Source organism: Myotis nattereri (genome assembly GCF_964212035.1).
Source record: "Myotis nattereri genome assembly, chromosome: 18".
In the NCBI taxonomy this organism is placed as follows: domain Eukaryota; kingdom Metazoa; phylum Chordata; class Mammalia; order Chiroptera; family Vespertilionidae; genus Myotis; species Myotis nattereri.
In genome coordinates this window covers 13,346,734-13,371,298 of record NC_138093.1, presented here as the reverse complement: position 1 = coordinate 13,371,298, position 24,565 = coordinate 13,346,734, and the positions used below count along the sequence as shown (strand labels likewise).

Sequence of the window (24,565 nt, the reverse complement as noted above, 5' to 3'; positions counted from 1 at the left end):
CTGGGACATGGGAGGCATACAAAGCCTTCCATGATTCTTCTCCAACCTATTTTTCTCACCTCAGCTCTATCATGTATTTCTTTGCATCCTATACTTGAGCCACTGCAGCCCTCACCATTCACACACACACAATTCTCTCAGTGCCTTTGTTCACTGAGAACCTTTGGCCTGATATGCCTTCTCTCCTCCCACTCCACTCCCCATCTGTCTTCTCTGCCCATTCAGATCTTCCAAAACTCTGTTCTCAGTGAAACCTCATAAAGTCCTATTAAGAATGAATGACTCGCCCTGACCGGTTTGGCTCAGTGGATAGAGCGTCAGCCTGGGGACTGAAGGGTCCCGGGTTTGGTTCCGGTAGGGGGCATGTACCTTGGTTGCAGGCATATACCTAGTGGGGTGTGTGCGGGAGGCAGTTGATCGGTGTTTCTCTCTCATCGATGTTTCTAACTCTCTATCCCTCTCCCTTCCTCTCTGTAAAAAATCAATAAAACATTAAAAAAAAAAAAAAAGAATGAATGACTTGGTTGAAACGGCCCCAGTGAAGTTGAAACGGCCCCAGTGAGGCTGAAATGGTCCCGGTGAGGCTGAAACGGCCCTGGTAAGGTTGAGACGGCCCCAGTGAGGCTGAGATGGCCCCGGTGAGGCTGAGACGGCCCATGTGAGGTTGAGACAGCCCCTGTGAGGCTGGGACGGTCCCTGTGAGCCTGGGACAGCCCCTGTGAGGTTGGGACGGCCCCAGTGAAGTTGAGACGGCCCCGGTGAGGTTGAGACGACCCCGGTGAGGTTGAGACGGCCCATGTGAGGTTGAGACAGCCCCTGTGAGGCTGGGACAGCCCCTGTGAGGCTGCGACGGCCCCTGGGAAGCCGAGAAAAATACCACATGATCTCACTCATTTATGGATAATAAAGACCATTATAAACTGATGAACAAAAATAGATACAAAGGCACAGCAGCATTGAACAGACTGTCAAACTACAGTGGGAAACCTGGGGCGAGTTGGGGGGGGGTAAGAGATCAACCGAAGGACTTGTATGCATGCATATAAGAATAACCAATGGACACAAGACAATGGGAGGTAGGGGAGGCTGGGGAATGTCAAGGGGGGGAAAAAGGGAGACATATGTAATACTCTTTGTAATAATTTAGGAAATAAAACAAAATTAAATTTAAAAAAAAAGAATGAATGACTCATTTCTAAACTTGCATAATTAGTATTTATTTCATTATGGTTGGTATTATTAGTTGTTTGTATGTCTGTCACTAGTCTATACTATTCTTGAAGTCCGGGCTGTGTCTTACTAATATATTTCATCATCATGCCTTTAAAATACACTGCATAACACATGGTAATAAATATTTACATATAAAAATAAATGATTTTGTATAGAATAAAATTAAATACTGCCTGACATATGGTTAGCATTTTCTTTGAATTCTTTCTAGTGGTAAGAATGAGGATTTTGTGAAAAACGGTAAAACCAGTTAGGCAGATTTATTACTAGCCTGCTAAATTCTTTTAGAATTAACACTGCTTGGAAACTATTATAAAGAGTTTCCATTAAAAAAAAATTTCCAATAGAGTGATGAAGGCCTGGATGGAGGGTGGAGGGGGTCAATGGAAAAAAACCCAAACTAACAAAGGGGACAATTGTAATACTTTCAACAATAAAGAAAAAAATAAAAATAAGTAAAAGTATTTTTTTTTAAAGTTTCAATTTCCTCTCTTGGTGACAGCATAAGTTTCAGTTCTAGAACTTCAGAGGGCCCTAAGATATTTTTCAAGGCCCAAGTATTATGTGCCCCTAAATCTGGTTCCCCTAAAATGGAATTAAATATTGAAATCTCATTATATCCATTTAATTCCTGAAATTTAGTACAGTTCTTAGTACAGAGCACTTAATAGAAGTTGGCTGAAGGAATGAACAAATAAATGAATTAAGATGAATTATTTATGTTATGATCTCTCCAAATAAACTATGAGCACATCAAGTATAAGAATATGTTTTATTCACCTTTTTGTTTCCAGCACCTAGGACAGTATCCAACACAAAATGAGTTGCTACCAAATAGCTATTTATTAAGTTATAGACAAGATAAATACTAGGTTTACTTAAAAAATGCAAAGAAGGAAAAAGAAAACACATTTCTTGTATCATGTTAACTTGTACCAAAAACTGATAAATAGATTTATGAACTGGAGTGCATAATAATTGGGGGGAAATTCCTACTGTGGTCACAGTGAAAAATAAAGGCTTTGCGTGGAGAGAAGGAAAGTAGTAGGAGTGTTGCCTGACGCACAAACAAATGAGGAGACTGAATGGACAATCTCTGTATTACTGCATCTGCTTCAAGAAAGGCATACCACTCCCTTCCAAAGTACATCACTTCATTGCACCATCATGGAAGGAATGGACGAGCAGGATAGGGTTGGCTGGCTGAAGTCACATCTTGGGGAAGCTGGCCAGGTTGGCAATGCCACAGGCATTGTTCTTATTCCGAGCCATGAGGATATAGCCTTTGTTTCCCCAGTTTTCTCCCCAGCTGTAGGACCAATCAAGAAAAATACTTAGTACCCTCATTTATACATTAAAACACTAAGTATCGTGCTAGGAACTAATGGCATACAAAATAAATAAGACAGTTTTACCTTTAAAAAGTTTAAAGTCAAGAAATGGAAGGCCTAATACTATAGGTCTCAAAGGTAGGAGAGATTGCTTCTGATCAAGAGGAACAAAAAGACTTAATGTAAGAGGTAGCATTTGAGCTGAGCCCAAAGGCTGGATAGAGTTGGGGCCTGTGGAAATGGGATGCCAGTGGAGGAGTGTGAAATGAGTAACAGAGGCAGGAAAGCATGGGACATGTGTTACAGTCTTATGACTGAAAAGTAGGGTGCATGACAGGGGAGAAGTATGTCTGGTAAGGTAGATAGAGATCAAGTTGAGTTATTTTTACTTCCAGGCTAAAGAAAGACTTGGACTCTGTGGTCCATCACAGTGGAGGAGACACTGAAGGTTTCTGATTGGGAGAGTGATGTAATCTGATTTGTGCTTTAGGAAGAGTAATCTTGAAAACATGAGTCTAGGAAAGAAGGAAGAGAGGCTGAAGTTGGTGATTTGAGTTTGGGAATAAAAACTATAGGAGAAATGAATAAAGCTATGAGAATGGATGAGGTTGCTAAGGAAATAAGTGGAGAGAATGGAAGACTGGAGGGAGGGGAGGAGAGAGGGAGAGTGATTGACTGACAAATGTAGTGTTTGCATCATTACCTGTTTTTAATTATCCAGTGCTTTTTTCCCTTCTGGATCCCATATCCCACTGCCAAAACCGCATGGTTCAGATTATCGCTATTGCAGTTTTCATCGTAATACACACCTAGGAAACAATCAATCAAAGTAAAGCTTTCTGTAATCCCAGGGGCACCCTGTGGGGTCTCCCACTCTCAGTGACCCTTTGTAGAATCCATCCCAGTCAGAAGGGCTTACATCAGAGATGCTCTGTGCCAAGGCAGCTGGTAGTTTCTCTCTGGCAGACTCAGTGTGAATATGGAAACGAAGTAGTAAAAGTGCTGAGTGCCCTTCGAGAAGCTGCCAAGCCCACATCATAAGTTGACTGTGTTCCATAGGAGCAGCTCCTTACCTTTGCTATAAAACTGAAAGGAGCTCAGGCTTGCATCAATGGCCACTGAGATGGGTCCCACTCGGGCCACTGCCTTCTTCAGGGCTTTCTCATTCCCCTCAGGGATCTCTTTGTACCCTCTGCACTTAGCTGCCTTGCCTGTTGGATTGTACATACAACTTTCATCCTGCGGGGGGGAATAAAAGAAAATGGTTGAAAAAGGACTAGGACAAAGCAACAGGCAATGAATTGGTGAGTGAGAAACTCTATCAACATTTTAATGTTAGTGAACTAACAGGGGCAGTGACTGGTCTCAGAGAGGTCTGTTCTCTCTTCGCCGTTTTAGAGCACTGTGAAAAAGTGAATACCTTGCACCATACACAAAAATCAGCTTCAGGTAGTTTAAAAATATAAATATGAAAGCAAACACTGTAAAACCTAAAAAACAGATAAAGAAAGAATTTTTTATTACCTCAGTGTAAAGATTTCTGAAATAAGATTTTTTAAAAAGCATGTATCATCTTCTGGCCCTGTAGTATGTGTGAGCTTGGGAGGGCTGCCATTATTGTTAATATTTAGATTTTTTTTAGCATTGTATTGCAGCAGACATCATTTCAGATGACTAAACATGAATTAATAAACTCATTGTTATTGAATTTTTAAAGGAACAAACTACAAAGGAAAAAATAATTTTACTACACTAAAATTAAGAGTGAAAAGACAAACATCAACCTACAACACACATAATATTAGTATCCAAATATCTTTTTTTTATATTTTATTAATTTTTTTTTACAGAGAGGAAGGGAGAAGGATAGTTAGAAACATCGATGAGAGAGAAACATCGATCAGCTGCCTCCTGCACACCCTCCACTAGGGATGTGCCTGCAACCAAGGCACATGCCCTTGACTGGAATCGAACCTGGGATCCTTCAGTCCACAGGCCGATGCTCTATCCACTGAGCCAAACCAGTTAGGGCTATCTTTTTTAAATCCCTAAAAATCAGTAAGAAAGAGAAAAATAACCTAATTAAAATGGGCAAAAGATATAAACATTCAATGCACTGAAGAAATGCAGATGGCCACATAAACACACCGATGAAGATGTGAGACTTTCCGTCAAGATGGCGGAGTCAGTAGACACTGTGCTCACCTCTTCCCATGACCACATCAAAATTCCAACTAAGTTATAGAACAACCACCCTTGAGAATCACCTGAAGACTAGATAAACAGAACTCCTGTAACTAAGGATATAGAGAAGAAGCCACATCAAGACAGAATGTTAACTGTAATTGAAAAATAAGTTTTTTAAAAAGATGTAAATCAATGGGATTTTTTATACATTGAATGTGGGAATATAAATTTTTCCAAATACTTTGGTAAAAATATTTGATATGATCTATCTAGCAAAGTTGAAGATGTAAATAACTTAAGACTTAGACAGTTCTTGCATTTATGCGTAGAAGACGTGCCTTGCAATGTTTGCAGCAGATAAACAGATCTGGTAGATAAATGTTGGCTCTGCTACAAAACTAGTGGTATGAATGTGAATATGCTCTTTTACCTCGTGCCAGTTCCCTCTTACAAAGTGAGGATACATCTACCTTACAGGGCTGTTAAGAGTAAATGAGAAAATGCACCAAGCACATGGCTTAGCACACAGTAGCCATCATTGTCATTACTAAAACTGGTTATCCCTTCTTCAAAGGTTCCTGTTGCAAAGACCCCATATTATATTACCAACCCTCTGTCTATAAAAAGCCCTCAGAATTTCTTCATTTTAGATAAGAAAGATCTGCTTCCTATTGCTAAAGGGTCTTATAGGAGGAAGTGAGTTGACCTCTAAAATTACAACAAATATGAAGCAACTTGTTTTTTCTCTCATTTTATACATGGTAACTTACACAACTTGCTTAAGTGTTCCCAGAACCCACACTGAGATCATACAAAATAAAGCCACATGATTCATGAAATTAGATTTGTGATGGGAGTGGCAGTTGAACAGAGGGCTATAGAGACCTTCTCAGAGATCTATGGAATAGTCTACCCCCTATTTCCCCCCACTCCCCCAGGGCACAGAGGCAGATGGGATCTATGGTAGCCTAAACTCCCCAAATTCTCCCAGAATGTGGGAATCTTCTTGGCCTTAGTGGACAATTTTCCCAGTAAGAAAGCAGAATAAGGTAACAGAATACAAGATTTCTGGAATTGTTTCTAGTACAAATATCATGCTGAGGCAGAAGGATCCATCACAGAGCTGGGTGGGACCGTCTCACCTGTCCCACATACGGGTAGGCATCTTCGGAGTCAATGCCCCGGTTCCTTTGCACATACTGGAAGGCATTGGTCATGTAGCCCCCTCCGCAGCCATCATTCTCAGACACACAATCCACCAGGTTTTGGGGACTCAGATTTAAGAGTTTACCAGTTTTCTTCATGAGTTGACCCTCCAGGGCACCCACAGAGCTAAAAGCCCAACAGGAACCACACTGACCCTGAGAGGCATAACAGAGAAACTATCAGTCATTGTTCTTCACGTTTTTTGTTTTTTTCACCTCTACTTGCCTGATGAAATTCCACAGATTTTATAAATTCCAGTATACATGTCCCCTTTGCTGTGAAAGCTTCCTATTTCCCTTCATTTAACATTTGTTGCATTGTTCTATTGCTGTTATTGCTATTGATAACTTTTGTTACTATTGTTCCATTAGCTGTAGTATAGCAGAGTACTGACTTTGTAACCCCTTAGATATGGGACCTTGAGTAAGTTACTAAACCTCTTTTTGCCTCAGTTTCCTTATCTGTAAAATGTGGATAATAAAAGTGCTAGCTATCATTAGTGCTTCTTAAGATAGGTGTTAAATTTTTCTAGTTTTTATTTTTATTATTATTTTTTGGTCCTTACCTAAGGATATGTTTTTCATTGATTCTAGAGAGAGCAGAAGGGAGAGGAGTGAGAGGGAGAGAAACATCGATGTGAGAAATACCCATTGGTTGCCTCCCGTACGCCTCAACAGAGGATCAAGCCTGCACACAACCTGGGCATGTGCCGTGACTGGTAATCAAACCTGTGAGCTTTCAGTGCATGGGACGATACTCCAACCAACTGAGCCACACTGGTTGGGGCTTTCTTTCTATTTTTTAAGATGGAGGATTTCTTGGGGACACAGGTGTGTCTTAGTCATCTTGATTCTCTACTGCCTAGCACATACTGGTACATTCTGGAAAAAAAATATATTTGTTGAATGAATGTTAAATCAGTTGTTCATCTAGTTGACACATACAATTAACATTGTTAAGGTTGTGGGAAAACTGGCATTCTCATGCTGATAAGAATGTAGATAGTAAAACCTTTTTGGAAAGGATCTATTCATTTTAATTTGAGGATTTATTTTGCATATTTGTATATGGATACAAAACTATATGCACAAGGTGCTTACACTATTTGTAAAAAGAAAAACGCAGAAACAACCTAAAGCCCTGGGCAGTGTTCCACAATGGTTAGAACGTTGGCCTGCACACCAAAGGGTTGAGGGTTCGATTCCTGGTCAAGGGCATGTATCTGGGTTGCAGGTTTGATCCCCTGTCTGGGTTGGGGGTTGGGGCATTGTGAGGGAGGTAACCAATTGATGCCTCTCTCACATCATTTTCTCTCTTTCTCTCTTTCCTCCTCTCTTCCCCCCTTCTGCTCTAAAAATCAATGGAAAAAATATCCTCAGGTGAGGATTAACAAAAAAACCTAAATGTTCAAAAATAGATGAGTTAAATGATGAAATAGGCTATTAGCATGGGGAGAAGTAACCTTAATTCCTCTTCCCCTTCCTAATGCCCTCGTATCTTAAGAACAAAGAAACAGCAAAAGGAAGAGGTCATACCAGCTTACATACCCATTCCCAGGAGACAGGAGGGTACCTGATTTTTGACAGGAGTAACATATCCCTTCTTTCGATAATCAATGGAGTCTGGGGCTTTGCCTTCCCAGTCTGGGATATAGAGGGTGTCGTTACTGCGAGAATGGGATGGAGGTACTCTGAGTCCAGTCATCTTCTGAACCACCTCTTCACTGGTCTGGGACAAAGAAGAAAGAGGTCAGGCATAATCAGGAAACTAAGGCAAATAGGACAGGTAGGACAAGAGCTGAGGTTCACTCACCATGTCCCCCAAGTGGTTCATTGCCAGTTCATATGTATGGACACCAAGAGAGGCCTCAAGATTATGGATGGAAATATGCTTCAGGTTTTTTTCCCAAATTAAACGCCGGGAGATTTCATCCACCTAAATAGAACATTGTCAGTACTGGCACAGACTGGGTTCTGTGTGCAAAGTTACATATGTAATATTATGGAGGTATTTAGGAGAAAAGATAAAACTTACAATAAAAGAGAGTATACAATCTACTTTGGGAAATGATCACGGGATTATTAAGAACATGCAAGAAGAAATATCTACACTAATAAAAGAGAAAAATGGTAATTGGCGTACGGCGATACCATTTTCATTGGCTAATCAGGGCTATATGCAAATTAACTGCCAACTAAGATTGGCAGTTAACTGCCAACAAGATGGCGGCTAATTTGCATATGTAGGCACAATGCAGGGAGGCGAAAGGGAAAGCAGGAAGAAGCCCCCTGCCACTGACAGTGATCTGAAACCCAGGGGGGAGGTAAGAGCTGGGGGGCAGGGCAAAGGCGGCCCCAGGGCTGCCTTTGCCCTGCCCCCCAGCCATGATCGGAGAATCAGGCACCTTTGCCACCCTGGCCAGTGATAGCAGGAAGTAGGGGTGGAGCCAGTGATGGGAGCTGGGCACGGTCGAAGCTGGCAGTCCCAGGAGCTAGGGGTCCCTTGCCTGGGCCTAAAGCGAAGCCCACGATCGCGGCGCCCCCCGCTGCCACTGCAGGTCCCCGCTGCCCGGGCCAGACGCCTAGGCCAGAGGCGTTAGGCCTGGGCAGGGGCGGAGCCTGCAACCGCGGGGAGCTGGGGGTCCCCTGCCCAGGCCTGACACCTCTGCCGGAGGCCTCAGGCCTGGTCAAGGGGCCGATCCGGTGATTGGTGATCGGAGGGTGATGAGGGTCAACTCCTCTGGCTGAGGCATCAGGCCTGGGTGGGGGGCGGAGCCGGGGATTGGGGGGATATGATGGTCCCCTTGCCCAGGCCTGAAGCCTGGGTCAGAGGCGTCAGGCTTGGGCGGGGGGTGGAGCAAGCGATCAGAGGGAGATGGGAGTCCCCTGCCCAGGCATGATTCCTGGGCCAGAGGCCTCAGGCCTGGGCGGGGGCCAGAGCCAGTGATTGGGGGGAGATGGGGGTCCCCTGTCCAAGCCTGACACCTCTGGCGGAGGCATCAGGCCTGGGCAAGGGGCCGATCAGGCGATCGGAGGGTGATGGGGGTCGACGCCTGAGGGCTCCCAGTATGTGAGAGGGGGCAGGCTGGGCTGAGGGACTCCCCCCCACCCCCCCACCCAGTGCACGAATTTCATGCACCGGGCCCCTAGTACAAGCATATTCAAATAATAGAATGCAAAGATCTGGAGAGATGTACAGAAAAGTTGCTTATGGATTAATAGCATTAATCTGAGAAGTCATCCCAAAAGAAAAATATTAAGAAAAGTAGGGAGAGAGCCGAAACCGGTTTGTCTCAGTGGATAGAGCGTCGGCCTGCGGACTGAAGGGTCCCGGGTTCAATTCCGGTCAAGGGCATGTACCTGAGTTGTGGGCACATCCCCAGTAGGAGATGTGCAGGAGGCAGCTGATCAATGTTTCTCTCTCATCAATATTTCTAACTCTCTATCTCTCTCCCTTCCTCTCTGTAAAAAATCAATAAAATATATTTAAAAAAAAAAAAAAGAAAAGTAGGGAGAGGATGTGATGGTGACTTGAGGAGTAGGAATAAAAACTATATGTTAACAGCTGGGGAACAAGGGCAGGTTTGCTTGGTTGGAGTGGTTCAAGTATTTGGATAGAAGGAGTCTGGAACCTAGGACTGGAAGTCTCACTTAGCCCTCCCATCATGCTCCCCTCCAAGTCCCCAGGCACCTTGCTGTTATACTGCTTCTTGTAGGTCTTCTTCCATAGCTCCCATTGGGTGTCCAGTATCTCCTCAGGGTATAGAGCAAAGCTCACCACGGGCAGCAACAGTAGAACCTTGAGCTCCCACATCCTGAGGAATGGGATAATTAGGGGCAACTCTTCTGTTTGCCAAGAAAGTCCTAGCCTGTCTCAGGAGGAAATACCCGGAGCCATCTTCCCAGACAGGTGGTTCTCAACCTTTGGCAGTCATAGACTCTTTTGAGAAGCTAATAAAAATTTGCAAACCACTATATAATCCCTCGCACCAGAAAAAAATGCATGCACACATGCATTTTAATTCTGGGGAGTTCATGAGCCTGAAGTTAAGAACCTCTTCCTATCGACTATGAGACAAAGGGAAATTGGGCTTCATGAAGAAGATAGAAAAACAACTGAAGGTGATTTCCATATGATAAACCTGATTGTCAGGAGGAGTCTGGGTTTGGATGGGGTGCAGATACTTCTGGTGCTAAGTATTTTGACCTAGGGAGATTCCATACCCACACACAACTTGCACTGACAACCTGAAACAGGGTAGAAAATGGACAATCAGCATGGGCTCAGCACCTGTCTCCTCCCATATCCCTAGCAGATTAAAAAAGATGGACAAGGTTACGTAGATAAGTGCAGGGCAGATGGTGGTTGGATAATACGCAAAAGGGAAGACTGCCCGCCACATTTTGCTTCCTGGTCATTTAAGGCATTCTTCTTTTCCGTGCCTAAGTTCGGATATTTTTCTAGACCTTGCCAGGAGAGGACAAGGGAAAAGTTGACAGTTTTTCCTATTCTCTAACTATGAGAAAATATTTTACTGTCTCCTTAGTCTTACGCATTGCTTCTTTCTTTCTCTTCCTGCTCCCTTCTCAGGCAGGAAACTGTCCTAATTTCAACCAGCTGCTTTGGGCAGGAAGGTTTTTTTATTTTTCTGACAACGAAAACCTCTGTGACTGCCTCACAAGACAAAAAGCCTCAGAACCAAAGTTTGCTAAAAGAATGTAAGACAGTAAAGCAGTGTTCTATGACCAAATACACAGCTTTTCTGTAGTTTGCCCTAGCTTCACTCCTTGCAGTGGCTTAATTACGCGTCCTCCATTTTAAGAACAATTTACAGTCTGTAGCAAGTCATACAGCTTTCATAAGTTTTGAATTTGTAGTCCACTTTTATGTAATCTTTGCAAACTGGCACATATACAGCAGGGCATTTAATGTGTGGAATGTTACGGGCTTTGGGCTGTCTCAGAGTAGCAAGTTCTGAGCTGCCACCTCCCTGCACCACTCCACTTCCCACTATGTTAACCCTTTTGGTACCTTTGGCCAAAACAAAAAACCCCAGAGGCTACCCTAAGTGAAGCATGGGTAAAGGCTTCCTATATTTTTGCTTTTACTAACAACCATGTATACATACAAGTCATAGAAGTAATCCTAAACATATCCAGGCAGATTTTATTTGGCCAGGAAATGACCTAAGAAGGGCATCATTGTTTTCATGCACAGAGCCTACAAAGTTCATTTTGATCCCCAGTCACTACATCCCTAACACCCCTAAAATGTAGAACTGGGAGGAAAGAAAAACCAAGAACTACGAAGTTGAAAATGTTACCTGCTGATGGGAATCTGTTCTCTGGGCTCGTTTCTGCAGGGAAGTGTCGATAATGTGGGCGGATGCCTAGGATTGCTGGATTTATTCCATCAGAATTGCGGAAGTCAGCTCCAGCTGTTGGCTGGAAAATTTGGACAGGGGAGGGAGGCGGAGATAGAAATGCTGAGAAGGGGGATTAGGGAGGAAGGAAGGAGGCATCGAATCTGCAGTGTTTCTGTATGCAAGTGGAGTAAGCCAGGGTGGAGAGCTGCTTTTACATCGAGGACAGACAAAAATAGACCTCGATACACAGTACCCAAGGCAGGGCTTATCTTCTCTTGGTAGAGGAATATAGTCCTGGTCTCTCCCATTGTTATTATATTGGAGGATTATCTTTTCCTGTTATCCATCTCTACAACTTTAAACCTTGTTTTTGAATTTGTGTCTGAGATGAATAAAAGCAAAAGGCTAGGAGAGTATATAAGACAAGCCATAGGCTTCAAAATCATTTGTATTTTATAAGCTTGTTGGGTAATTGTTGTCACTGCTTCTATGCACAGGAATAGCTCTCTCAGCCTAATACAGTTGTGCTGAGGAAGGATATGCCCAGAAAGTCCAGATGAAACCAGTTCTAAAAGTAACAAAAATCAGTATTCTTAGGAATTTGTGACAGCACATGAATCAATGCCATGGCACTGACAAACTCACATGTGACTTATCTGTTGCTAATCTCCGATGGTGGGATGCCTGATGAACATTATCTGTCTCAATTACTAAAATCCCCAACCGAGGTCCAGTCATATGAGCTTCTCCACATACTTCCCCCAATATCCAGGCATGTGACAGATCATGAGCCACACTCCCAAACTCCATATTCTTCCATAAAAGGATGTGGGGGAAAAGGAAAAGGGTCCTTGGAACAGAAATGATAATACGTGGGATCTAGATTCAGTGTCTGCTGGATTACATAATAGACTCTCAAGAACACAGGCTTATGCCTATGCATTGTAAGATTCGCTAATGAACCTAGAGGGAAACCAGGTTCGGACCTGAATAGTTTAAATTTCCCTACCCCCAATTCCTTTCCATCCAGAAAAGGGGGACGTGCTGGGGGGAAGAAATCCAGATGTGTCCAACTCGTCTCCAGTCCCAATTCTCTCCTCTCACAGGGACTTTGGCATTCCCCAACCCCATCCCACCCCACGGTCAGATGTCCCTAACTTCACTCAGAATGAGTCAGGATCAGGAGGACAACTGAGGAATGCTGAGTGATCAGAGCCCTATGATTTCCCATTTCTGAAATTATAGACACATTGTGCTTTATGTTTGTATATTTGGAGCTAAAGCTATGGATTCAACTAGTTGTGGGGAGTCTGTTGTTTATGAGCTGCAAAGGAATAATAAAGCCGCAATCAAGACACAACACAAAGTTTACAAAAGGAAAAATATTTTGTTTTTAGAATACTTGCTACATGTCATTGTTTTTGCCACTGTAAGGCTCAGCACAGATGCCAGCAGTACAGAAATGGCCAACAAGAAAAAAAAACAATCAAAAATAAAACCCTGAAGGAAAAGCAAAAATAAACCCCCCAGAGCATCTTCTCCCTCCCTTCCCCATCCCTCCTCCAAAGCCCTATAATAACTATACAATATTATAGTCTTGATCACATTTAGAAACAGGCGATTATTAAAAAACAAGGACTTTATTGGAAACTCAACATTTTGGTTTCTTAAACTGTGATATAAATATATATGTATACTGTATGTGTGCACATAGAATAAAAAAATAAACTGTCTCCTTTCCACTCCAATACCTGGCACCAGACTGGAGACAAAAGGGAGGGAAACCCCGTAATGACATTCTCTGAGCCTCTCCAAGGCCATCTGTGCTCCTCAGTTCCCTATGGCTACATTTAAAATGTCTTCTTATTAATTCAGTCTTGCACTTACAATACTGGCCTGAGCCAATTTAAAAAAAAAAAGGCCGATACACATGACTGTTACCTGAGGAAGGTAAAGAGTGATAGTAGTAACCTGTATCCACATTTATATGGCTATAATTAATAAGTGACCCTGTTGGGATGAGAGTCCAGGCCCCATCTATCACATGGATTTATTACACTTGCACTACAAAGCAAAATCCAATCTCAAGACTGAGAGGGAGCAAAGAGGAAAGAGTTATAGGTCAGAAAAGACCTAAATCTCAGTTTCTTGCCAGACTGGATACTTTGAGAATGAGATAAGAGGCTATTTTGCAAGAAGGCTGGTATTTGGTTCAAACTGCACTAGTGAGGGTTTTCACTGGGACTACTAATCCAAGAAGTTGAGTTTCCATGCAGAAATAACCTCCATGGAACACACATATGTAATTCTGACAAAAATGCAGCATTATTCTTATGGCCAAGTATGGGGTTTCTGAAAGTGTTTATCCTGCCAGCCAATTTCTGTAATGTTTGCAGATCTTCCATATAAGGTGAGAGCACCAAAATCAGGAACAACCCAGTTTTATCACTAAATATGTCTGATGACAGACAAACCATATCAACAGAAAATGTTATATATCTGCTTAGAGTTGCATATTGGCTGGGCACAGTTGTAAGTACAGCAAAGACATTTATTTAAATACTCTTTGGCTGCAATACTAAGTAGAAAATACCTGGAAGATTTAACTCCTTAGGACTCTTTGAAAAACACAGAGAAAGACAAAGATAAAATCTGGGACAAATTTTGCATAACTCCCTAATAGGGAGAAAGAAATACACAAAGAAATACATGTACACACACACACACACACACACACACACACACACACACACACACACACTTCTCTCTCATTTCCTCACATTTCTTTCCAGAGGAACCGCTCACAGGCAGCAGAAAGAACATATTCTTACTTCCTAAAGCCCCATATATACCTACCATGTTTCATGGTCCTCAAATATGAGGACATTTCTCCCCTCCCCCGCCTTATTCAGAATTTCTTTCCAAAAACAAGCCACAGTACAAGGCAAATAGTGGACATCAGGTTCTCTAATCTGTCCCTTGACCCTAGCAGAAATCACCTCTGTACAAATTTCTGGTCAGGAGATATAAGGCAAGGCAAGGCATTTTTAACTTCACCCAGCCTTAATTTTTCAAACGGTCCACAAAACCTTGAGGATTTACTCCATCTCATCTATAAATTATGTCAGAGAGGCAGGAGGGCAAGGGAAAGGCCGGAAGTGAAAGGGGGTTCACATTAGGGGTGAGGGAAGGGAGGGGAGAGGAACTTTTATTCTGTTTACAGAAATATTTGTTTTTTAAAAACAAATGGTATTTTTCTCTTCCCCACCCCTTTATCCTCACCCCAATAGTTCTATTCTGAAAAGGAGGGAAACATAGTTAGATCAGGAAATTCTTCATTGTTGTAGCTGTTGCCCTGGTCTCCCAACATGGACAGCATCTCCTAATAAGAGAAAAATAAGTTGGGTCACACACCTTGATCCCTTACATTTATCAAGCTCCTTTCCCAACAGTCCCCTGAACCACCATTCCTGTCCCCAATGAGTTTCTGCTGTGCTGAGTTCTCTTAGCTTTCCTTAGTCTCAGCACTCTGACTCTTTTAGGTGACGAACTTTTGTCCTAGCCCCTTCTATGTCTTCCCCCTATAGTTCCACACACATTTCCCTCTTTTCCAGTTCTCAGTATTTTCAAAAGTGGAAAAATCTGCTTGTCACATTTGATATACCGCCCCCCATAAATTTATTATGGAGTATCTCTTATCCTCTGTGTTTTCTACCAAAACCTGTTTTGCCTTCTTTCAACTTGTGTTTTAAACTAGCTCTTCCTTTGTCCTGCCTAAGATTACTTCACTCAGTCTTGCAGTCCCCTCATGATTAGGTAAACAGACCTTTATAACTATAATCAAGGCAAATAGTACTCAAGCTTTTGTGAAGTGGTTTTCCTTGAATGGGCTATAATTACTTTTTTTTTTTTAAATATATTTTATTGGTTTTTCACAGAGAGGAAGGGAGAGGGATAGAGAGTTGGAAACATCGATGAGAGAGAAACATTGATCAGCTGCCTCCTGCACACCTCCCACTGGGGATGTGCCTGCAACCAAGGTACATGCCCTTAGTAAGAATCGAACCTGGGACCCTTGAGTCCGCAGGCCGACGCTCTATCCACAGAGCCAAACTGATGAGGGCTATAATTACTTTCTTAGACATCTTTGCATGGTGCTGCACATCACTAATATGGTCTGGTTAAAGGCTGTGCATCAAAATAAATTCATAATCTTTCCTATTAATGACAATTTTCCCTACATGTCCCCACTGTCTTCTCCACTCACACCCTAATACATGCATGCTTCCTTCTCTGTCTCTCCTCCGTGACCCTTTCTCTCCAAATTTCTGATTTTCTAAAGCCTTTTCATCCTCTCACCTGGAAGACTTCAGGCTGGCCAGGTTGCGGTGCTGATGGCTGTTGAACATGTTGCTCATTAGAACTTGAACGATGATGAGGCTGCTGGCCCTGCCACTGTGGCCAGACTCCCACACCCTCTGCTGTCCGTGTCTGGAATTGTCCTGCAGTCTGTCCAGTCTCAGGAGCTAGCGAGGAAGAATAAACTTCAATCTACTAATTCCATTGGAGAGGAAAATCAAGCACATAACTATATGCAAGTCATTAATTTTACCTAGAAACCTCCTGCCCTTCTTTCTGCTAATCAATGCCTCTTCTATTTCAAAACCCAACCCAAATTATTTTTCTTCTCTAGGAAGCTGTTCCAAAGAGTCCTTTGCTCATTTTAGAATAAATTTGCATATTAAATTAATAATATTTTACATGCTTTTTGTTATGTCTTTTTCATGTGGGTAGATTTTATTTACTAGAGGCCCGGTACGTGAAATTTGTGCACTGGGGGAGGTGGGGGGGGGGGGGCGTCCCCTCAGACAGGCCTGCGTCCTCTCGCAGTCTGGGAGCCCTTGGGGGATGTCCGACTGACGGCAGCCAGCCATGAACCCAGCTTCACTAATTAGCAAGGGGCAGCTCCTGCATTGAGCGTCTGTCCCCTGGTGGTCAGTGCGCATCATAGAAACTGGTTGTTCTGCCGTTTGGTCAATTTGCATATTAGCCTTTTATTATATAGGATTTATTTTTATTGATTTCAGAGATGAATGGATAGGGAGAGAGAGAGAGAGAAATATCAATAATGAGAGAGAATCATTGATAGGCTGCCTCCTGCTATTGGGTATTGAGCCGACAGCCCAGGCATGTGTCCTTGACCTGAATCGAACCTGGGACCCTTCAGCCCGCAGGCCAACACTCAACCCACTGAGCCGAACCAGTCAGGGCCATGTGGCTAGGTTTTAAATAGCAAATACCTTGCATTTTCTCATAATGAACTCAGTGCATAGCAAACCATCTTAACCATCAATCCTTTCTCTTTAGTGCTGTGATTTTCCTTTTATCCATCTTCTGGACTGAACTCACCAAAGTTGGATCCACGACTGGTGAGAGTAGGGTAAGCAGCAGCACCAGGTGATGTAGTGGAAGCACCAGGGACGGACATGGGACTAAAGGAAGATGGACTCTGAAAGTTGCCCATACCAAATTGGGAAGAACGAGTCTTGCCTGTAGCCTGGGTGGCCACCTGCTAAAACAGAGAAAGGAATAGAGAACAATAAGTGGAACATTAAGATTATTGCACATACAATCCCCATGAGAGTCAACTCTCTCTGTCAATCACTAGATTCTTTTGAGCGAAACTCAGCATTTCCTAATGCATATTTCTTCCAATTAACCCCCAATCTCTCTTGACACTATCTTTAGGCAGTTGTGAAAAGTGCAAAAAGAAAAGAACTACAAAATTAATAAAAGTATACATTTAGAGTTGTGAAAATTAAATAAAAATGATTTATATAAAAGCATTTTATAAATTGTAAAGTTATATAAAAACGGAAGCATTAATAACAACACTATGGTGTGTGTGTGTGTGTGTATCCTATATAATAAAAGGGTAATATGCAAACTGACCCTAACAGCAGAACGATTGGGAATGACTGGTCACTATGACACACACTGACCACCAGGGGCAGATGCTCAATGCAGGAGCTGTCCCCTGGTGGTCAGAGTGCTCCCACAGGGGGAGCTCTGCTCAGCCACAAGCCAGGCTGATGGCTGCCAGCACAGCAGTGGTGGTGGGAGCCTCTCCTGCCTCCTCAGCAGCACTAAGGATGTCCGACTACAGCTTAGGTCTGCTCCCTGCTGGTAAGTGGACATCCCCCGAGGGCTGCCAGGCTGCCAGAGGGATGTCTGACTGCCAGCTTGGGCCCGATCCCCCAGGTGGACATCCTCCGAGGGGTCCCAGATTGCAAGAGGGCATAGGCTGGGCTGAGGGACCCCCCCAAGTGCACAAATTTTTGTGCACTGGGCCTCTAGTATATATATAAACACTTTGCATCACTTTATTTTTCAGTCTGTGTCACATTCATTTGTTTCTAATGATGTCCTTTTATTTTTTAGTAACTAGCATTTTTCTCACCATAATAGTAATGCATATGCACTATGGAATATTTGCAAAGTGAAAAAAATACTTTTTAAAAATTAATCACAATTCTACCACCAAAGACACATGGAGGATAATTTCTTCCAGTTTTTATCTTCCTATGCATTTTTTTATACAATTGAGATCACATTGTATAATAATAGTTCTGGAGCCTACTTTTGGTTTTAGCTTTTTAAATGTAAAATAATATTACCATTTATATTTATATTATTATATAATATATAAAGAATGTTGCCGAAACCGGTTTGGCTCAGTGGATAGAGCGTCGGCCTGCGGACTGAAAGGTCCCAGGTTCGATTCCGGTCAAGGGCATGTACCTGGGTTGCGGGCACATCCCCAGTAGGAGGTGTGCAGGAGGCAGCTGATAGATGTTTCTCTCTCATCGATGTTTCTAACTCTCTATCTCTCTCCCTTCCTCTCTGTAAAAAATCAATAAAATATATTTTAAAAAAAAAAAAAAAGAATGTTATATATGTTATATATTATTAAGTATATATGAACTTATGAAAGGATATTAGCTTTAGCTTAACATATTATACTAGAGGCCCGGTGCATGGATTCGTGCACCAGTGGGGTCCCTCGGCTTGGCCTATGGGGATTGGGCCGAAACTGGCTCTCTGACATCCCCTGAGGGGTCCCGGATTGCGAGAGGGTGCAGGCCAGGCTGAGGGACCCCACCAGTGCACGATCAGGGTGTGGAGGGACCACGGGAGGGCTCCAAGGAGTGTCTGGCCCTTCTTGCCCAGTCCCAATTGGGGCTGATCGGGACCATCTCGCCCAGTCCCGAATGGGGCTGGTAAGGACCGGCTGGCCAGGAAGGGACTGTGGGAGGGCTCCAGGGCATGTCCAGCCTGTCTCGCCCAATCCTGATCAGGGCTGATTGGGGCCATCTTGCCCAGTCCCAATCAGGGCCGATTGGGGTTGTCTTACACAGTCCCGATTGGGGCCAATAAGGGCTGGCTGGGCAGGGAGGCATCGAGGGAGGTTGGCCGGCCAGGGTGTGTCTGGCCCATCTCACCCAGTCCTGATCTGCCAGACCCCAGCAGCAAGCTAACCTACCAGAGCATCTGCCCCTGGTGGTCAGTGCACATCATAGCGACTGGTCGAACAGTCAAACAGTTGGACACTTAGCATATTAGGCTTTTATTATATAGTATATACATATAGAGTATATAGGAACTTTTCAACGCTTTTTTTTGTAAATAGACATCGCTGTGTCTAAATTCATAATTAATTTTCTCCTTTGTTCCTGTATTTTGTAGTCCTAAACAAAGTGGAAGCCTCTTCGAATTTACTCCAGCCCTAGTGGGTTTGGCTTAGTGGAGAGCGTCAGCCTGTTGACTGAAGAGTCCCAGGTTCAATTCCAGTCAAGGGCATATGCCAGGGTTGCAGGCTCAATCCCCAGTAGGGGGGGTGTGCAGGAGGCAGCTGCTCAATGATTTTCTCTCATTATTGATGTTTCTATCTTTCTCTCCCTCTCCTTTCCTCTCTAAAATCAATAAAAAATATATATATATTTTAAATCTCTCTTAAAAAAAATAATTTACTCCAAAACACATTTGAAAATCATGTCTGTTCAAGATGTTTTATGTGAGCGATTCTGATTTAAAGTGGGTATGTAAACACCACAGACTCTGAGTTTTAGATTATCCATGGTTTTTAATTATCTAGTTGATCCTAACAAAGATAAAAATTGGAAGGTAGGTGGTGGGGGCTGAGGAAAAGGAGCCTAAGATAAACAATAATAACTTTACATATGGAAAAAAGCCCAAACAAACAAACAAATAAAAAACAATATCCAGGGGAAGACAGGTGAGAAACTTTACCTGGGCAGAGAAGCCTGGGCGGGTACTAGGGGTCCAAGTTGGGGCTGCTCCCTGGGTGGGGTTGGAGTGGCGGGAAATCTGGGCCAACATTTGTCCTGCAGAAGCTGATGGCTGGACGATGGTTACAGGAGGTGCCAGACCACTATTTCTAGGCGTGAACAAATAGTTAAGGTAAAGGATTAAAAGGATGGGTTTATCACAGAATCTAGGAATCACAGGACAATTTAGTGCTATTCTCAGATTCCCTTGACTTCCTTGGGGTTAAGAAAAACTTGATAAAAGAATATGGAAAAGACCAAAAAGACTGACAGTCACACACTGATCAGGACACACAGAGATGGAACCTAGAACATGGCAACAGGCAAAGTGCAAAGACACAGGAGGAAGAAAAGCAGTTCGCCTCATCCTAGGCCAGCCGTGGGCAAACTACGGCCCGCGGGCCGGATCCGGTCCGTTTGAAATGAATAAAACTAAAAAAAAAAAAGACCGTACCCTTTTATGTAATGATGTTTACTTTGAATTTATATTAGTTCACACAAACACTCCATCCATGCTTTTATTCTGGCCCTCCGGTCCAGTTTAAGAACCCATTGTGGCCCTCGAGTCAAAAAGTTTGCCCACCCCTGTCCTAGGCCCTATAAGTTCCACTGCTTTGTCTGAAATAACCCGAGAAAGCTAGGGAAGAATAAAACTTGGACTCAGCAAATGAATCAATCAGTTGCCCTTAGAGCAATACACACACATGGGGCTCACCTGAAATTCTCTGCCGGCCGGGGGGTAGGAGGGAATGTGTTGCCCTGGGAGAATAGCTGTTGGGTGGCAGGGACAGTGCTGGAAGAGATGCCTTTACTCTGATCTGTGGACCAAAAGGAGTTGGGGGAGGGCCAGTCAAGGGGCTGTACTGTATTAGTTCAGCAAGTTCCTATTTACTCATGAAGTATCATGACTAAGAGGGAATGTTGGAAGACTACTGATTGGGCAGCAGCAGACCCATCAGTAAGTGATCAAAATGAGAATTTAAAAGGAGAATGATAAAAAAATAATAATAAAAAAAAAATAAAAGGAGAATGAGTAAGAAACATACCTGCATTGATGTTGGAATAGATTTCTGAAAATCTTGGATCTCTATCCTGGGCAAACAGACCATCTGACTTCTCAAGGGGCTTGCTGTGTTCTGGCCCTGTGGTTGTCACAGGCTGAACAGAAACCTGTGGAATACAATGATAAAAATAACCATGAAAGGTTTAACATGGTAATTCAATAACTCTAAAATTCACTTAGATACATTTATACTCTAACTGGCACTGGGAGACATTTCTTTAAAAAATGCTCACGGTCCTTCTTCAAAGAAGATACACTAACCTGGGAATGATTGTAGCTGGCCAGTCCATCTCTTCCTGGTACTACGTCCAGTTCTGTCTGTTGTTGCTGCTGCCTATATGTTAAAGCCAGTGAGGAGAAAAATAGGGGGGAAAAATTTTTTTTAAAGAATCTGGGGAAAAGGCTTAACAAAATAAAAAAATAATGGGATTGCAGACGGCCCTGGACTAGTCACTATTCAATAAATGATTCTTCCACCATTTCTCACCTGGGTGCCAGCTGCCCTGAGCCCATCTCCAGGGATAAATTAGCTGTGGGACCTAGCTGTGGCCTCTGAATCGTGTTAGACAGTGTAGGCCGTGGTTCCTGGCTGGAATTCCTGGGGAAATGGAGAGAAGATAAAACTGAGAAAAAATATATCTAACACTGCTTGTACAAAAAGCTCTATATATTCACTTGTAGGTGGGGTGATTCCTAATAAATTCCCTTTCAAGTCCAATCCAAAAGGCAACCTATGACCTCAGATTCAACAAATAATTCACACTATGGACAACATGGCACAAAGAGAAATTATGTCCTCTGGCACATGGGTTCTTCTTGTTTGGGTTCTAACTCTTCCTAGGTATTCAGTACCTAGTTGTGTGAATGTGCGCGCATATACATATAGTGTTTTTAAAAAGTTGCCGAAACTGGTTTGGCTCAGTGGATGGAGCGTCGGCCTGCGGACTGAGGGGTCCCGGGTTCGGTTCTGGTCAGGGGCGTGTACCTGGGCTGCGGGCACATCCCCAGTGGGAGATGTGCGGGAGGCGGCTGATCGATGTTTCTCTCCCGTCAATGTTTCTAACTCTCTATCTCTCTCCCTTCCTCTCTGTAAAAAATCAATAAAATATATTTAAAAAAAAAAAAAAGCCTAAGTGAAAAACTGAAAGTACATTTACTGAAACATAAAAAAGGATTATTTCTGGCCTGGCTGGTGTTGCTCAGTGGTTGAGCATCAACCTATAAACCAGTAGATCACGGTTCAATTCCTGGTCAAGGCACATATAAAATAATTTTTTTTTTTTTTTTTAAAAAGGACTATTTCTGGATAGGGAAATTTTTTTTACTTTCTCTTATAGTTTTCAATACTTTCCAAATTTTCTATAAAGAGTATTTATTTTAAAACATTACTAATTAATTAAAATTAATTGTGGTGGGGAAAACTCTATGTAAAAATGGGGGAAGCCATTATTTCCAGGAAAAAGTTCCTAAAAAGATTTCAAATTTTAAACAAAATGTAAACACAAAACAATAGTTGTTCTGTTATATAAAGATGCAAAAACAAAATCAATAAAAACCTACAATGACCATAAACATATGTACCTGAGTCCTAAGTTAATAAAAATTTCTAACTCAATCAATTATACTAAGTTAATTTAAGAGAGAATTAAACTTTACACGCCCTAACAATTGAATTGGAGAATACAGACTCAATGTCATCACCAGGTGCTAGTCATACTGCTAATTATTTATAAAATCAGATCTTCAAGAGGTGATTCAAAGCCAATTCTACATAGAGAGACTAAATGAAAAAGAACTTTACACCTGCTAGGATAGGTATAATAAAAAAGGACAGCAAGAATGTGGAGAAACTATAATCCTCATACATTGCTGACAAGAACATTAAATGGGAGAGCAGCTCTGGAAAACAGTTGGGCAGTTCCTTAAAAGACTGAACACAGAGTTACCAAATGACCCAGCAATTCCACTCCTAGGTATATATCCGTGAGAATAAAAACATACCCACACAGCCCTAACTGGTTTGGCTCAGTGGATAGAGCGTCAGCCTATGGACTGAAGGGTCCCAGGTTTGATTCCCGTTAAGGGCATGTACCCTGGTTGCAGGCACATCCCCAGTGGGGGGTGTGCAGGAGGCAGCTGATCAATGTTTCTCTCTCATTGATGTTTCTAACTCTCTATCCCTCTCCCTTCCTCTGTAAAAAAATCAATAAAATATATTTTTAAAAAAACAAAACAAAAAACATACCCACACAAAAACTAGTACACAAATGTTTGTAGCAGTATTCTTAATAGCCAAAAAAGTGGAAACAACTCAATGTCCATCAACCAATGAATGAATAAACAAAATGTGGGATATCCATACAAAAGAATTTTATTTGGCAATAAAAAGAAATGAAGTATTGATACATGCTATAACATGGATGACCTTAAAATATTATAGTAAGTGAAAGAGGCTAGTCACAAAGGAACCACATATTGTATGATTCCATTTATATGAACTGTCAAGCTAGAATAGGTAAATTTATGGAGACAGAGTAGATTAGTTGCACAGGACTTGGAGGGGTGACTTAAATACAGGATTTCTTTTAGGATAGATGACATTAGATTGTGGTAATAGTTGCACAATCATGTGACATACTTTAAAAATATGTATACTTTAAATAAGTGAACTGTATAGTATGTGAAATCCATCTCAATAAAATTATTTTTTGTGTGTGTATATTTAACAAAGAAGGAAGGCTCAAACAGGAAGAAATCAAGGAATAAAGGAGAACAGAGGCTAACAAAAGAGTGATGGAGCCATGCTCTAAAGCAAACTATGGTCCCTTGGGCAAATGCAGTCTATTGCATTTTTAGAAATAAAAGTTTGTTGGAAGATAGATATCTTTGCTCATTTTATTCGTCTAGGACTATTTTTATGCTATAAAAACAGAGTAGTTGCAATAGCAACTGTATGCCCCACAAAGCCTTTAAAATATTTACTATCTGGCTTTTTATAGAAAGAGTCTTCAGATATCTGCTGTAGAGAAAAATTCTGCCAGACTAGAGCAATAAAATGGTGTATACAACAAAATCCTTTCTAGAAAGGGTTGAAACAAAATTGAAATACAAACCTTTCACATCTCAGAACCTCGTCTCTAATCTATTGTTTATTAAAATCTTTTTTTTTTAAATATTTTATTGATTTTTTACAGAGAGGAAGGGAGAGAGATAGTTAGAAACATCGATGAGAGAGAAACATCGATCAGCTGCCTCCTGCACATCTCCCACTGGGGATATGCCCGCAACCCAGGTACATGCCCCTGACTGGAATCGAACCTGGGACCCTTCAGTCCCCAGGCCGACGCTCTATCCACTGAGCCAAACCGGTTCCGGCTGTTTATTAAAATCTTACTCTACTAGATGAACTACCCAAATTGTAAGAATTGGAAGATGAGGAACTTCAAACTAATGCTATTTACTACTAGAAGGTAGAAGAGAAGGAGGTAAGCAGATTTGGCCCAGGAGGAATCCCAACATTCAAAAAGGCCTTTACGGTACATACTTCACATTGGTGTTGGTACAGATGATGTACTCAATTTCATCTGAGTAAGGGTTCTGGAAAGTAAAGGAACTGGTTCTCATCCAGAGCCACTCTCTGTTCTTAGACCGGAACCGGAACATGACAGACAGCACCTGGCCTTTTAATTTCACCACCTGAAAAAGTTTTCATGCTATCAGTGAAACCCACAAAAATTATCCTTAGAAAATTAAAAAATAAAATTCCCATCTAACCCTAAGATTCCTGTGTCACTCTCTAACCCTAAGATTCCTGTGTCACTCTCTAACCCTA

At 42.2% G+C, this 24,565-nt stretch overlaps 2 protein-coding genes across 3 annotated transcripts in view; both read right to left on the bottom strand.

The window, feature by feature from the left end:
• Window positions 1–1,986: 1,986 nt before the first annotated feature.
• Window positions 1,987–12,239, bottom strand: CTSK (cathepsin K). Its single transcript, XM_081112452.1, has 8 exons — window positions 11,281–12,239; window positions 9,648–9,771; window positions 7,770–7,892; window positions 7,530–7,685; window positions 5,894–6,112; window positions 3,638–3,803; window positions 3,268–3,373; window positions 1,987–2,542 (listed from the first exon to the last, which is right to left on the bottom strand). The coding sequence occupies exons 2-8, from the start codon at window positions 9,768–9,770 to the stop codon at window positions 2,443–2,445; spliced, it is 993 nt and encodes a 330-aa protein (XP_080968578.1). The 5' UTR covers window position 9,771; window positions 11,281–12,239; the 3' UTR covers window positions 1,987–2,442.
• Window positions 12,240–12,948: 709 nt separating this feature from the next.
• ARNT (aryl hydrocarbon receptor nuclear translocator) overlaps window positions 12,949–24,565 on the bottom strand; it is a gene marked incomplete at its 5' end in the record, with an annotated part of 58,666 nt that continues 47,049 nt past the window's right edge. For both annotated transcript variants that reach the window (XM_081112446.1, XM_081112447.1), the window contains 9 exons: window positions 12,949–14,704; window positions 15,682–15,848; window positions 16,732–16,894; window positions 19,633–19,780; window positions 20,386–20,488; window positions 20,717–20,840; window positions 20,995–21,067; window positions 21,221–21,331; window positions 24,278–24,429. In XM_081112446.1, the coding sequence (XP_080968572.1) occupies window positions 14,615–14,704; window positions 15,682–15,848; window positions 16,732–16,894; window positions 19,633–19,780; window positions 20,386–20,488; window positions 20,717–20,840; window positions 20,995–21,067; window positions 21,221–21,331; window positions 24,278–24,429 (1,131 nt within the window). In that variant the 3' untranslated portion in view covers window positions 12,949–14,614. The remainder of the gene's footprint in view (window positions 14,705–15,681; window positions 15,849–16,731; window positions 16,895–19,632; window positions 19,781–20,385; window positions 20,489–20,716; window positions 20,841–20,994; window positions 21,068–21,220; window positions 21,332–24,277; window positions 24,430–24,565) is intronic.